The following is a 14,635-nucleotide window of genomic DNA, read 5'->3' as shown; positions in this document are numbered from 1 at the left end:
ATCTTAGATAAACTTGAGAAGTTATTTCTCTGTTGCTAATGATGGTTTTATATCTAACCTACTGTGGTTATAAAGCTGCCATACAACAGATCATGGTAATCTTTCATTAATCTTTATTTTTATGCTAACATAGCATTTTCTATTCCCGCACTTCTGTCAGTATTAATATTAAATGGCTATATATGTAGCATGTAATATACATTGGGTAATATGTCTTATTAAAGTGTTAATACATTTTGTCTTCACTACATGTATGTTTGTGTGACTGTGTTTGTTTGTACATATATATACATGAACATAACTGTACATTCATGTACTATATATATCTCCACAGGCACAGATCTGTAGCCAATGTATTGTAATTTCTAACATGAAATATAATGTATCTTCTTTTTTTTAAGAGAAGTGTGTTCTAATCCTTCTCTAAAAGTCTGTGAATTTTTACGTCACACTGTACATTCAAGAAGCAGTGATTTAAATCATTGTTGCAGAATGAATTAAAATTATTAATAAAACTTAAATCCACATGAGACTTACTAAATCATCTGATCTGACCTAAATTTATGACCCTGCCTCCCACTCCTTCACGTTGTATACTTGCACAAAGAGGAGTGCACTGGCAGATGAAGAAGAAAAAGCAACACAATCAAGAACAGTAAAAGCTGCATTTCTGCATTAAATCTATGTAACACTTGGTAATGATAATAACATAAACAAATCAACTGTAAGGGCATTCACATCAGGCCTGATTTCCAGAACTATTATAAAGCGATTAACAGCCTGATACTCCTGTTTTAATTAAGTTATGTTGTGAAATATTCAGCATTTGAACCTGTTCTGTCCTGCCTCTTTTTATCATTGAATTACCATCTTTAATTTGTTTCTCTGCTGAAAGATCACCTAGGGATTCCTGTACACTGCTCTGGCATTTTGCCGTTTCTTGTCAGCCCGTGTGAATCTAGATCATAGCTAACTTCAGGTCCTCTGACATGTCCTATATGCACAGTCTCTTGACTACCCTGTCTCAGTGGATTTAGTAACTCATATTGTGTTCTGGTAAAAATGAATGGACATTTTAGATTAACTTAATGATAGAGATTTCAGATGACAGTAGAGTTTACTTTTGGAGCTAACTTCAGGTTATGTAGGGCACAGTAGATATCTAGTGACCTATCACTTAATAGAAATACATTTTGAAAGTTTCAGTGCTGAATGGACCCTAGACTGCCAAATACATTAAAATGTTGCTAAGAAGGAGGCACTTTCCAGGATATGTGAGGTTTGGTGTACCCAAATCCAGAAGATCTGGTCCTCAGATATGTCACCTCTATCTTTGAATCATAATACCTGCTTTCTCTTTATAATTTGTTTTTCAGCGTTTTCTGTTCTGTCACATCAGACTGACTAAACACAGTGAAAAAATACTGAATCTGCTCTCAGATAGACTCATGCAACTACTTCAAAGTTCAGCATGTGTATCTACTGGCCCAAGAGCAAATGGATAGAAAATGGCCATGAACAAATTGAGGCTGGAAATTAGAAGGTCTCTAGCTATCAGAGGGGGGACATGGTTTCGGAAAAGCCTCCCCTAGGAGGTATGGGGGCAAACAACTTAACTAGTTTTAAGAGCAAGCTGGACAAATTTATGGGTGCAATTGTATGACAGAGTTGCTTCTGAATATAGGGGGCAGGACACTTCAGCCCTGGGCCTCATTTCTGGCACATGCTTTGTGTTCCTAAAGCTCATACCTCAAGGTTTCAGCCTGCCACCAACAGAGGTCAAGAAGAGATTTTGTTTCCCTTCTGGGAGGTTTTTTTAAAAAAATTTCCTTCCCATGAAGCATCAAAGATGTCCATGGCTGGAAATGGGACATTGGGCAGAATGAACCAGGGCTCTGAGGTGGCACCAAACATTCTCTTTCTCAGGTGCTTGGCTGGCTGGTTCTTGCTCACAGTGTCTAACTGATCATCATTAAGGCTACAATTTTGTCACAGACATCCCAGAAGTCATGGAATCCGTGACTTCCAAAGCCCTCTGTGACTTCAGCCTCAGCGGCTGGGAGCTGCAGGGTCCCTCTGCCTCCCGCAGTGGCAGGGAGCTGTGAGATACCCCCGCTGCCTGAGACAGCGAGGTCCCAAGTTCCCAGACTCCATGGACAGCGGAGGCACCCCACAGTTCCCAGCTGCTATGGGCAACAGGGGAACCCCTTCAGCTCTCCACCAGCAATAGTGGCAGGGGGATGCCTGCAGCTCTCCAATCACTGTGGTGGGGCAGAGGGACCCTGTAGCTCTCCAGCTGCCATGGTGGGGGAGACAAGGGGACTCCAGCAGCTTCCCAGCCACTGGGGCAAGGGGATCTCTGCAGCACCACCATGGCGGGGAGACAGGGGAACCCCCGCAGCTCCCCACTGCTACCGGGGGTGGGGGGAGGCAGGAGAACCCCCGCAGCCCCTGGCTGCTGTGGGGGTGGGCAGCAGGACCCCTATAGCTCCCTTCACTGCCACTGCAGGGGGGATTCCAGCAGCTCCCCATTGTGTTGGCAGTGGCAGGGGGACCCTGGAGTTCTGAGCCCCCATGGGTGGTGGGGGCCCTAGAGCTCTCAGCCACCCCACAGCTGCCTAGTCTCTTCCCATTTTGTCATGAATATTTTTAGTAAAAGTCAGGTCATGGGCTTCCGTGAATTTTTCTTTATTGCCCATGACCTGTCCATGACTTTTCCTAAAAATATCCATGACAAAATCTTAGCCTTCTGGACTTAAAGTCTGTGTCTTTGGTTTGCGAAAATGCAGGGTTTGTCTTGATCAAGGACAGTTGCTGCTAGTTCCTAACAAGCTGTCCTGAATGAAAAGCCTTTTAACCCCAGAGAGTGGTGAAATTCAGACCCTTTGTGCATTTTACTGTCATTTTAAAATGGCTTTTCCTTGTATAGAACAGTTGACATCAGAATGACAACAACTAAATAAATAAAAATAATCACCTCACTATGCCAGCACTGTAGTACTGATGTTTTGTGCCAGGAAATGATATAAGCCATACGGACAAAAGTACTTTTTGATTGTACAAGCTGTGCCTCCAGTAGAAGGGTTTGCTGATATAGCTGTACTATTCTAGTACTCTAAACCAGCAAACCCTTTGCAGTGAAGACAAAGCCTAAGACATACCATCCTAGGAATCTCATGGGAAAGCCTAGTCACTTAAAATTCTTGACAGTAGTGGAGGGTTAAAAAGATCCCATTTCAATGGTACTACAAAAATAATGCTGCTCATCATCAATTCTAGTTAAGGGTAAGAAACTCTGAAACAATATGTTGTTTTCCAGCTGCATTCTGGAGTTTTGTACAGCCTGTAATCAGAAATAACATGAAAATAGTTAAATAGGAATTCTGACTGAAATCAGAAAGCACGGAGTCAACACAAGCAAATATGTTTATAGAAACAACAAGAAAATCTGTAACTATGTCAAGAAACTTGCTCTATACAACACACTAAGATACACCTTAGTTACTCTGCCTCATCTACAATTCATTTAGCAGCGCAAGCTTACATTAATACTATACAGAGATCACAGACTGAAAAGTGTTAGTGGGCAAAAGGATAATGGTTTCTGAAAAAAGAGAGAACTGCAAATACTCAGTCACAAACTCGCCCCAAATATATAATTTTTTAATCAGCATTTCCATTTTATTGTTTAACCTACCCTACTTGATCTCTCTACTTTTGGTTAATACGGGAGTCAGTTACAGCTTCATCTGTGCAGAATTAACTTTATGGAATGCACGCTAGGGATTTGTCTATCTTCTCTATTTAGATCTGTGTCATAAAATATATGTAGTAGAAAAGTGTTCAGGCACTACATGTGGCAGAGACATTGCAGATTTATTGTAAAATCTTTTAAAATCAGTTTTAAGCTCTTGCCACAAGTTAATTAAACATATATTTTTGGGGGGGATGGGGGGGCTTTCTGTCTCACTAGGTGGCAGTGTATGATTACATCTGGAAGGACAATACTACCAAGTCTGGTGTCCCCAGCTGTGACCTACAGCATCAGGATGAAATCTCCGAATGTGAAGCTCACTCAGGCGAGATCACTGTTCATGTGTCTATATACACGGTTCACCTCAGTGGCTTCCAAGATCTGTATAGACACTTCCTCAGACTACCTGATGGAGCTATTGTTGAGGTAAGTCCAAGTAAATCTTTTACATGTGGTGTTTACACATACAAACACACTTCATAAATAAGTCAGTGTCGTGGGATCATTAGGATATCACAATAAGACAATGGGTCTGGCCTGACCGCTCACAAATATATCTAGAGATCTTCCAAAGTAAGACTTTGCTCTTTGATAATTTAGGATAAAATAAAACATTTTGTGCATTTGGAATGAAAACACTTTTTAAAAGTAACAACTTATCAGTGTTTTATAGAACTATTTAAAAGTAAGCTTATATACAAAATATACAAACTATATGGGTATGACTTTACATGCATACTGTGTAAAAACCACATTAACCAGGTACAGGATTGCCCTCCACAAATATACAATGTAGGTATTTCATACAATATTGTACATTGGTAGATATGTGCTATACTTGATACAGAGTTTTTCTACAGATGTAGGTACATGGATATTTAGTGAAGAGTGGTGGTACTTGTATTAGGTCCACAGGGGTTATTTATTCAGGCTATCTGAGTCACTAAGCTTTCTTAATATGTGATTTAATTTTATGTTGGGCCACTGTTTGTCATGTTTTTGCATATTACAAGTAACTCATATGATAAAAACCCAACACTTCTCTAATTGAAGAAAAATTCCAAGCTGTGACTCATTTCATATCTTGCATTTGTTCAGTTACATTGTAATTCTATGGCTTTCTCTTTTGAGCCATCACGTGGTGTTGTATTTCCTCATTGCTTTCGGTTATATGTCAGTAGACCTAGATAGACAGACTATCCCCTAGAACAGACAGGCAAAGCATCTTTAAAACAACAACAACAAAACCTTGGAATGCACAATCCAAATTAAGGAGTGAAAGAACACTGTCTTCACTACCCATTTGACAAGTGAAATTGTCATTATCATGATCTGTTTACGATATAAAGATGACAGATGAATCCAAACTACAAAGTTTAGAGTTGCTCAGTTCCAGGGTTATGATTCAGATCTCTCTCTCTCAACTGGAAAAATCATTGATTCTGCTCCTTTTGATTACTGTCTGAAGGCTGTTTTCTGCAATTCAAATATTTCATTTGGAATGTCTTTGCCCTATTTGGTGTTTAAAATAAAATTAAAATGTAAAGAAATGAACAGTTGCCTTCAAGGAATCTAAACATATTCCCGTGCCCTAGGAACACATGCTTCCTGGTCTCTAGAAATTTACAGCCAGCCAAAGAAAACAAGAGGAAACATGTGGTCTACACAATGACTAAAACAAAGAAATCTAGATCCATGCATAAGTCTTCCAGAAAGCAGAGGATCTTTGTACAAAACTTTGGTTGGAGTTTTACTTGGATGCATTTTTCCACTACTCTTTTTGGCATCAGTGATTTAGTCCTCTTCCAGTGCCATTTTTACTTTTGCTTTTGATACCAGCAATAACTATGTCTAGAATTGATTCTTCTAGTTGAAGTCTTTCAGCCTTTCACCTATGAGTTTTCACTGAACTTCAATTAGGATATGGAGTTTAAGGGCTTTCAGACACAATGAACAACCCTAACTTAGTGCAGTATTCCCAGTTCACTAATGTTTTTACATTACGAAGAGAGGAATGAGAGTACATGATTTTATATACAATGCAATTTTTTTCTTTCCATGCAATGGTATAGAGTCCATTCCTAAAATCAATGTGGCAAGGACCTATGTGATCAGTAAAGCCACATCCCCAATTTAAGGGCGCTAAACATACTTTTGTTATCCAAGGATCTGATATGAATTATTTGTAAAAAAAAGGACTTAAATAGGACTTAAGCTGTACAAAAGTCATTATTTATCTCCAGACCTCAGAGTTTCCTGATAAAGGACACTGACAATCCTCTTTACACTTTGAAGGCCAGGGCTGCCTTCTTCAGTCCCCAAGTTAGGAATCCTCCGAATGCTCTGGGGTTAAGTGAACTTTTAAAACTATAAGTCGAATAATGACAAGCCCTTCTACAGGTGCTCAGGAGGCACTCAAAGAGCTTCCCCCACCTTTTGTAGTTGTGTCAAAATCCTTTTAGAAAGGCTCTGTTTTCTATTACGTGGCATAGCTTTTCAGAGTATAATTTCTATAGAATCCCACTGGATTCATCCCTATTAAATTCCACAAGGTTTTTCCATAAGAGGAGCGTTAGGTTTGAAGCACGTATAATGCTCCAGGAATTCAGGGGGAAGCACATCTACTGCTTCATTTTTTAAAAGGATGCTGCATATTCTACTCTCCAAGTGGGGCTGATTCTCAGGGATGGAGTAAGGCCATCTGGAGCCTCATACAGTGGCAGTGGCAGGAAGTGGGAGGGGTCTTTTTCGTCCAGAGAGGCTTATGTACAGACTTGGGGTCCCTTCTCTCTCTCAAGAGTGGTAACAGGTTTTTTCTCTCATTGTGATCAGTAGGGACCGCCTTCTCCTTAAGAAAGGCCAGGGTGGCAGTAGGAAACTCCCTAGTACTTACCCCTGCAGCTGGGGTTTATCTGTTTACGTGGGTGGGCCAGGCCTGTTTCACTCTTCCCCTCTTGCTGTAACTCTAATCCCCTGCAGGAGTGACATTTGCCTAGGCCCCCAGAGCATTGGGTCTCAGAGTGAATACTCAGCTGAGGTACATGTACTTCACACAATTGTTCCAAGCTGTCCACAGCTCTGTCTGCTCTGGTTACACTCAGATTACTTTGTCAAGCTTTTCTTCACAACTGTGTGGGCTAGGATATTGCTATTTTTTTTAAATGAATACTGAGATTCAAAGAGCTGGGGCCCTAGGTACAGGCCTGTAGTAGCTATGCCTTAATTTGGCTCCGCTGGCTGGCGTGAACTGGAGGGTGCATATTGCCAGAGTTCCACTCACATTCCTTTTCTCCTTGCCTCCATTGGCACTGATATGGCAATCGCTTTTGCTCCAGAGTTGGGAGAGGAATGCAAGGACCAGGCGTCATTGCATAGAAGTCCAGTGCCATCAGGGAATATGGAGTTTGTACTCTAATGGTAGTGTGGATGCAGTTTTTCCATATACCATCATTGGCTGCTGAACTGTCTTAGCTATTCTATTGCTATAGATTGCTTCATGACTTTATTGGCAATAGTTCCTTCCCTTGCATTAATTTTTTTAACAGAATTTTACACAGTTCCCTAAACCAGGGATAGGCAACCTATGGCACGTGTGCTGAAGGCGGCACATGAGCTGATTTTCACGCTGCCCGGGTCCTGGCCACTGGTCTGGGGGGCTCTGCATATTAATTTAATTTTAAATGAAACTTCTTAAACATTTTAAAATCCTTATTTACATTATATACAACAGTTTAGTTATATATTATAGAATTATAGAAAGAGACCTTCTAAAAACGTTAAAATGTATTATTGGCACGCAAAACCTTAAATTAGAGTGAATAAATGAAGACTTGGCACAACACTTCTGAAAGGTTGCCGAACCCTGCCCTAAACAGTCACAACCTCCCTGCTGTCTTCAAACACACAAACATCATGCTTCACAATCAAAACATGTCCCACTAAGCTTCTTTAAATGAAGGCCCGATCCTGAATATCATGTCTCTCGCAATATTTCAGGGGGAGTGTATAATGCAATATATTTATTAGCCCATGGCTGAACAAAGAAAAGAACAGAGTAACAGATCCATGTGAGAACTAAGCAAATCAAAACCAGCTTGGAGCTCCATAGGTGGAAGTGTGAAGAGGTGATAAATATGATATGTATTTGTTCACTGATATTTTAGAAATTCTGCATGCCTTTTGTGTCATAACAAGTAGTTCTGAATATGACAAAATAAAAATGCTCATGTAGTTTTATTTTGTATGAATTTAATGAGAGCACTAGCACCTAGTCTTCGTTAATATTTGTTATCAAATATACTGATGTGAGCACAGTCACGCAAAATGTATTTAATTTGCTGAGCAAAGTTCTGCCCTCAAATACACATCCTCAGCCCCCATTGCTTTCAACTGAAGTTATGTCTGTGTATTTGAATAAATAATTTGGCTTACATAAGGTGGTTTTGCATAAACCTATTAGGAAGTTCTTAGCCACTTGTGATTTTATTATATTATCAGTCGTACCCTGCTCCAATGCACTTCAGTGGGAGCAGCATTGGCCCCATAACCCCAATTCAGCAATCACTTAAATGTGTTCTTCACTTTAAGCAGGGACCTAACCCCATTGACTTAAAGTGAAAATTGAAAAGCCTCATTAAAGTAAAGCATGTGCTTAAGTGCTTTGCTGAATCAGAGTTTACATCAATTCAGAATAAATGTCTATATAGGCAATACTTTGTTTAGAGCACTTATATTATTCTAGATATGTTATTCCCATTAAAATACAAACTTTACTAGTATGACCAGAAATTTGATGTCTGGTATGAAAAATAGTTTCATAACCTTCATAAGCATGAGGGGGAAAAAAAAAGATTTAAAAGTCACATTAAGTACAAGGTGACATGAATAAATTGCTTTACAAATGTTAAATAAAAACACTTTTTTTCGAATGTGCGGCATGAAAATTATAGAGGTTAAACTTGTAAATACAATTCTTTTATCACAAGCATTGTAAAACTCAGAGGATTCACTTGCAATAAAACCCATTTTCCTTTTTACTTATCATGTATTTCCCTTTTATAGGGCTCAATTAAGATGCTGGTTACCCATGGAATGACCTTCCAAAAATCATTTTTCATGCCTTTCCTCATTCATTAATCTTATGTTATTGTAATGTATGGGAAATTATTGAGTTTTAGCATTAAAAATGTATTTGAAATCCATGCACAAAAAAAATTAATGCTGGAGATAAGTGTTTGTAGTCTACACTGTGATAACACCATCTCAGTGATTTTTATCTTGATTTCTTCTGGTGACTGGAGTTGATTTCTTATTAAAAGGGCAAAGATAAGTCACATTAACTCAGCCAAAAAATCAGTTTCTTATTATAGGCCTAGTAAACCTCAACACTGTAGAGAAACTTTTCATAGTATGATTTTATCTATCAAATAGACCTAAACAAATGTCAAGGATTCATCCAATTTAAACATACTGGATAAAAGATATATTTTCCCTAATTACTTGAAATATACCTAGTGGTAATAGGATAAGACAGTGTAGGTAACTAACCAATTACTTAGTGTAAGATATTTACATCCATCCATATGCTATGAATTATGTTTAAACTCTCTTGCACTTCTGCAAAAGTGAATAAAATCATGTAAGTTTATTTTGAATACGAGATCAGATATAGTATGTTGAGTGACACTTAAAAAGAATGAAACAGTAACTGTAGCTTATTTTCTGAAGCAATCTTGACACTAATGCTAAATTACAGCTTGGAAACATCTAGCATTTTTACCTTTATGAGAAAAGGCTTTTTACATATTTAACATAATTCTAGGGAAAATATACTGGAATGATGTATAAAGATATGTACATTGTAACCAAAGGGCATTTATATTCCCCAGTAGAATACTTACAACAATTTTATTGCCATTTGGTGTCATTTTCTAACAGATATAAAATACAGCCAGTAAACAAACTAGACTTTAGATTTAAGCTGACAGCTGTTCCTTCAGAAGCAATATTCAGATATTTAATCTTAAGAATACTGAATATTTTACAATTGTTTGAGCAAACTATACTTTTACAAAGTGTTGGATCGTATGCTTGTGTATACAGTACTTGGATCTGATAATGACATAAAAAAACAATCCTAGAATAATCTACACATTGGTTGCTTAAATATACTCCCTGGGCAAATAAACAGATTACCTCATGTTTTTACCTCATGTTTTATTCTTAATGCAACATAACCTTTTTATAAATGAAATGTTACTGTGAATACTGTGGGCCAATTCCCCCCTCCACACCGCTCGTGGCACATAATCAATGCTGTTATTTCCATTGAGGATGTATGCACGTAACCGAGGGTAGATTGTGTCTCTCCAGCTATATTAAGGGATAAATTTGCCATAGGGTGACCAGATGGCTCAATATTATTGGGGCTATCCCAATATTTGGGGCTCTGTCATATATAGGCAACTATTACCTCCCACTCTTCCTCTGCCCTGTCCAAATTTCTCACACTTGCTATCTGATCATCCTATCTGCTTGACAAAAGTGCCAAATTTCACCTTCTTTAGGGGGCTGGAAGCAGCAGCCATGGAAGTAATGGGGAGCCTGTATGCCACCCCAAATAGGGGCTGAGGGTACAGGCTAATGCAGGGGTCAGCAACCTCTGGCACGCAGCTCACCAGTGTAAGCAGGAGCGGGCAAGGAATGTGCTGGCTGTGGCTTCCCGCCACCCCCATTGGCCTGGGATGGCAAACTGCGGTCAGTGGGAGCTGCAATCGGCTGAACCTGCCGATGCGTCAGATAAACAAACTGGTCTGGCCCGCCAGGATGCTTACCCTGGTGAGCCGCGTACCAGAGTTTGCTGACCCCTGGGCTAATGGATTCACAGTCACATGACTTCAGGGCCCTAAAAACTGGGCAGATAGAGCAAAGGAAGATGTGTCTAGTAAGCTACCTAAACCTAAACTGATAAATTAAGGGCCATGATGAAACTCATGGGTTGGAGAGTGGTATTGGGCCAAATTATCTTCTGATGTAAATAGATGCAGGTCCGTTGGCTTCAGTGGAACTGTGCCAATTAACTCCAGCAGAGGAAATGGGAATTTTTCCATTGGATTCAAGTGTGAATGATCAGACTCTACTGTATCCTAATCATTCCATGACAATATTTGTTCATATTCAAATTAGAACTATTTTTGGTGATAATGATTAAAAATCCTTCAGTTCAGAATAGGTATCAGAATAAAGAATGATATGATGCTGGCCACATGAAGGGATTCTACTTACAAGGAATTCGATAAAATGAAAGTTTTTTTTCAAGTAATTTCATTGTCTTCCATTATCCCTTCTTCATCCGATAAGCTTTATAAATAGCATTAACTTTTAAATTCTTGTGTTCATTTGTCAAAAGAGTTGCTCATTTTATGTTTTTGATTACTTAGGATGAATCTTCTTTTAAAACTGAGTTGTATCTTTGAGTCAGAACAACATATTGATAAACTATCAACTGCCATATGGATGTCTACATCGAAATCCATTTGGCCTGCAGGGGGCAGGGCTGAAAAACATGGCTATTCTCCTGCTCTACCTCTTCCACTACCAAAACTTCTCTAAGCCCAGGTAGACTCTCTGTTGAGAGGAATCCACAGGGCCACTGGGAATAGAAAATGGCTAGGTGGAGGCAGCACTCCCTGCTTGTTTGGCATTCAAATCTGTGGTGCAACAGAATAAGCAGAAAGCTGATGAGATAAGTCCACTGTGGGCTCCTGTCATCATGTGAGTGCTCTAAGGTAACTAACAAATCAGAAGAATATGTGCACAACAGCATTGTATCCTAACAATGTAAATGGACCCCCGTTTTTAAAATATATTGGCTTCTTTACTGCAGGCTTAGAGGAAAGAGAGAGACACATAGATCTATGAGTATTTGAGCATGTGAATTTAAATTTGTTTTCCATGAAGAGTTGGGGAGTTAAAACTCTTCTCAAGTGAGTGTTAATGGAAAGGAAATACAACATGGATGCAACCTCTACCGAAGTGAATTCATGTAATGTGAGCAAAAACTCATGGGGAAAATGTGGTGATATGTGCACTGCTCTACTTTAGTACAAACATTAGTACTGATGATAAAGACACATTTTAAAAATGCACTGCTAACTGTACTGAACCATTTTTTTCTCAACTTCCCTCCCTCTTCTAACACATTTTAAAATATACAGATTTGTTCTGAATTGAGTGTTTTGTGACTGACTTTACAATGTAAGCACAGTGTAGCTTATTGCTGTCAAATGTATTTTGAACTCTTAAATGTTTATAATCTTTATTCATTTATCACATATTTTACTTGAATCAGCAGTAAAATCTGTGAAGTCAAAGGATAAGTGCCAAAACTGCATTAGCTTATTTTACCTAAATAATAATAAAAAAATAACCTTTGAAAAAGTACCTTGCAGCTATGCAAATTGACAAAATTCATCAATTATATTTTTGCTCACTTTATAATTACACTGTAGTAACCATAAAGTGAACTTTAGTGCATGGTTGATTAATTATAGGATTACTGCCATTAAATCACTTCCAGAAACAACAACTTGGGCTTTAATTAATTTAATATCACAACTTTACACAACATCTGATCAAATCCAAAATTTGAACTATGAATACAAGCAGCAATTTTGAGTTTGTAAATATGTGACATCTAAAGCGTGATAAAGCAGTTTTCCTTACCTTGGACAAGCTTGTTGATAACTGAGCTATGCAAGCTTAGTAATACCTTATTAATCAGACTGGAGTGAGCATGGGATTCCCCCATTATCCACCTTCCTACTGACAAAAAGGCTTTTGCAGTGAATTCCAGATAGTTCCTATTTCCACTCATTTGCATGTATACATGGAAATAAAAACCTCATCGATGTATTCTGCACTACAGAGAATTAGGAACAGGGCCTGTATATACTCATAAATGTTGTTTCCATTTTTTTCTTAAAGTTTCAAACGGGGGAAATTTTGCTATTGTATGTATTTCAGTTTCTATTTACTAGTAAAATGACTCTGTGACCCTCCTGTTGGCTCACAATAATACCAACACGGGCCCTAGCATTTGAACAAGTGCAGGGATAAGGCTTTTGCCTTCTTGAAGTTTTTTCTGAGACAATATTGATGCAAAGCAATGTCATCACATTGCATCCCAAATGTATTAGCCCTGAAGTTTCTTCATTCCCTGTGGAACATAGAATAGAACTATCCAAATCCAGCCCGTCCATTAGGGTAATATACAATATATAAATAGTAGGCGCCATTGGTAACCCTATTGGTGGCAACTGCCAATGGACAATTATCTAGGAAAGGAAAGATAGTCTAGTAATTAGGGTGCTAACCGGAGACTCTGGAGACCTGAAGTCAATTCTTTTTTCCCTCTTCAGATGTCTTGTCTGATCTTGAGCAAGTTGCTTGGGCCCAGATCTTAAAAGGTATTTAGACTCCTAAATCAATGGAAGTTAAGAACTTACTTTTGAGGATCTGGGCTTTAGTCTTTCTGTGCCTGTCTCTCATTGGAAATTAATAATAATAATACCTAGCTCTTATATTGCACTTTGCATCTTTAAATGAAATGGGGATAATAGTACTGCTGTATCTCACAGGTGTTGCAAGCATCAATTCATTAAAGATTGTAAGCTGACCAGATAATCAGAGCTTTGTAAGTACCTAAGACAGATAAGAATGGGAGGAAACCTACTTTCAGCATTTTATTTACTTCCCTTCCTAAACAAACGTTGTTTGATTGACTGCAGCAACTCATAACCCTGGTAAGACACTAAGATTTGTGAAGTGCATTTAAAAAATGTTGACTTATTACCAGAGAAGCTTACTTATTCCACCACTAGACCGGATGTAGTAGAAGATAGAGCACTGGGGTATAACTGAGGCAACCTGTGTTCTAGTTGCAGCTTTGACTCTGAACGCCTATATGATCTTGGATTAGTCTTGGTGTCCACATCTGTAAAATGGGGATAATAATTCTTACCTGCTTGGTGAAGCTCTTTTAGATCTATAGATGATCACTGTTATATAAGAGCTAGGTATTATTTGTTTAAACAATGTATTTGATAAATTTTGCCAATTTTTCCATTTGAATTGTCCATGCATTGATCACAACAGTTTACAAATTTATTAAATCTCCCAAGCCCCCACCCTGCCTCTTTCAGCTTCTGCTCCACCCTGCTCTGCCTCTTCCCTCCCAGTTCTGCCTCCTCTCCCAAGTGTGCCCTGTCCCCACTCCTTCCCCCTCCCACCAGTGCCTCCTGCATGCCACAGATCAGCTAATCATGTGGTGCTGGGAGGGAGGGACAAAGGGAGAGAGAAGAGTTGATTGGTGGGGCTGCAGGCAGATGGGAGACATGGGCGGAGGGGGTGGCTGCTGATGGGTGCTAAGCATCTGCTAATTTTTTTCCAGGGGTGCTCCAGGACTAGTGCACCCACAGTCGGTGCCTATGTTCTCTATATTGGGACACCTGAGTGCTCCTCAGTCAACAATCAGTGCTAATATGGGTGTGTTCCTACTGGAGTGTATTTAGTGTATGAAGTGGCTATCTAGACTTGGTAAATAATGGGACAAAATATTTGCAAACATTTTTATTCATTTTGAATCACAGCTTTTGAGGGATGAAACTGCATCTTGCAGGAACTGTTCTAGGTTTGGATAACCTCACAGTTTCATAAACTGTTTCTGCCTGAAGTATGAGTCTGAAATTTGCTTTCTGCTAACACTGAAGTGAGCAAAACTTCTTTCTTTTCAATGCTCACAAAAAGCAAACAAAATCAGGGCCTGGGCACCACTGTGTGAAGAGCTATATAAATTACACAAGTTGAGACTCTGACCTATAA

At 39.0% G+C, this 14,635-nt stretch overlaps 1 protein-coding gene across 1 annotated transcript in view; it reads left to right on the top strand.

Moving 5' to 3' along the window:
* The window catches only part of LOC116816208 (uncharacterized), a gene marked incomplete at its 5' end in the record, with an annotated part of 265,924 nt that overhangs the window by 220,773 nt on the left and 30,516 nt on the right, over positions 1–14,635 (top strand). Inside the window, one exon of the mRNA XM_075062012.1 lies at positions 3,974–4,180. Within this exon, the coding sequence (XP_074918113.1) occupies positions 3,974–4,180 (207 nt within the window). The remainder of the gene's footprint in view (positions 1–3,973; positions 4,181–14,635) is intronic.

This window comes from Chelonoidis abingdonii, chromosome 2 (genome assembly GCF_003597395.2).
Source record: "Chelonoidis abingdonii isolate Lonesome George chromosome 2, CheloAbing_2.0, whole genome shotgun sequence".
Taxonomy (NCBI): Eukaryota; Metazoa; Chordata; order Testudines; family Testudinidae; genus Chelonoidis; species Chelonoidis abingdonii.
The sequence above is the reverse complement of the archived record's forward strand: the minus strand, read 5'-3'. Positions and strand labels throughout refer to the sequence as shown.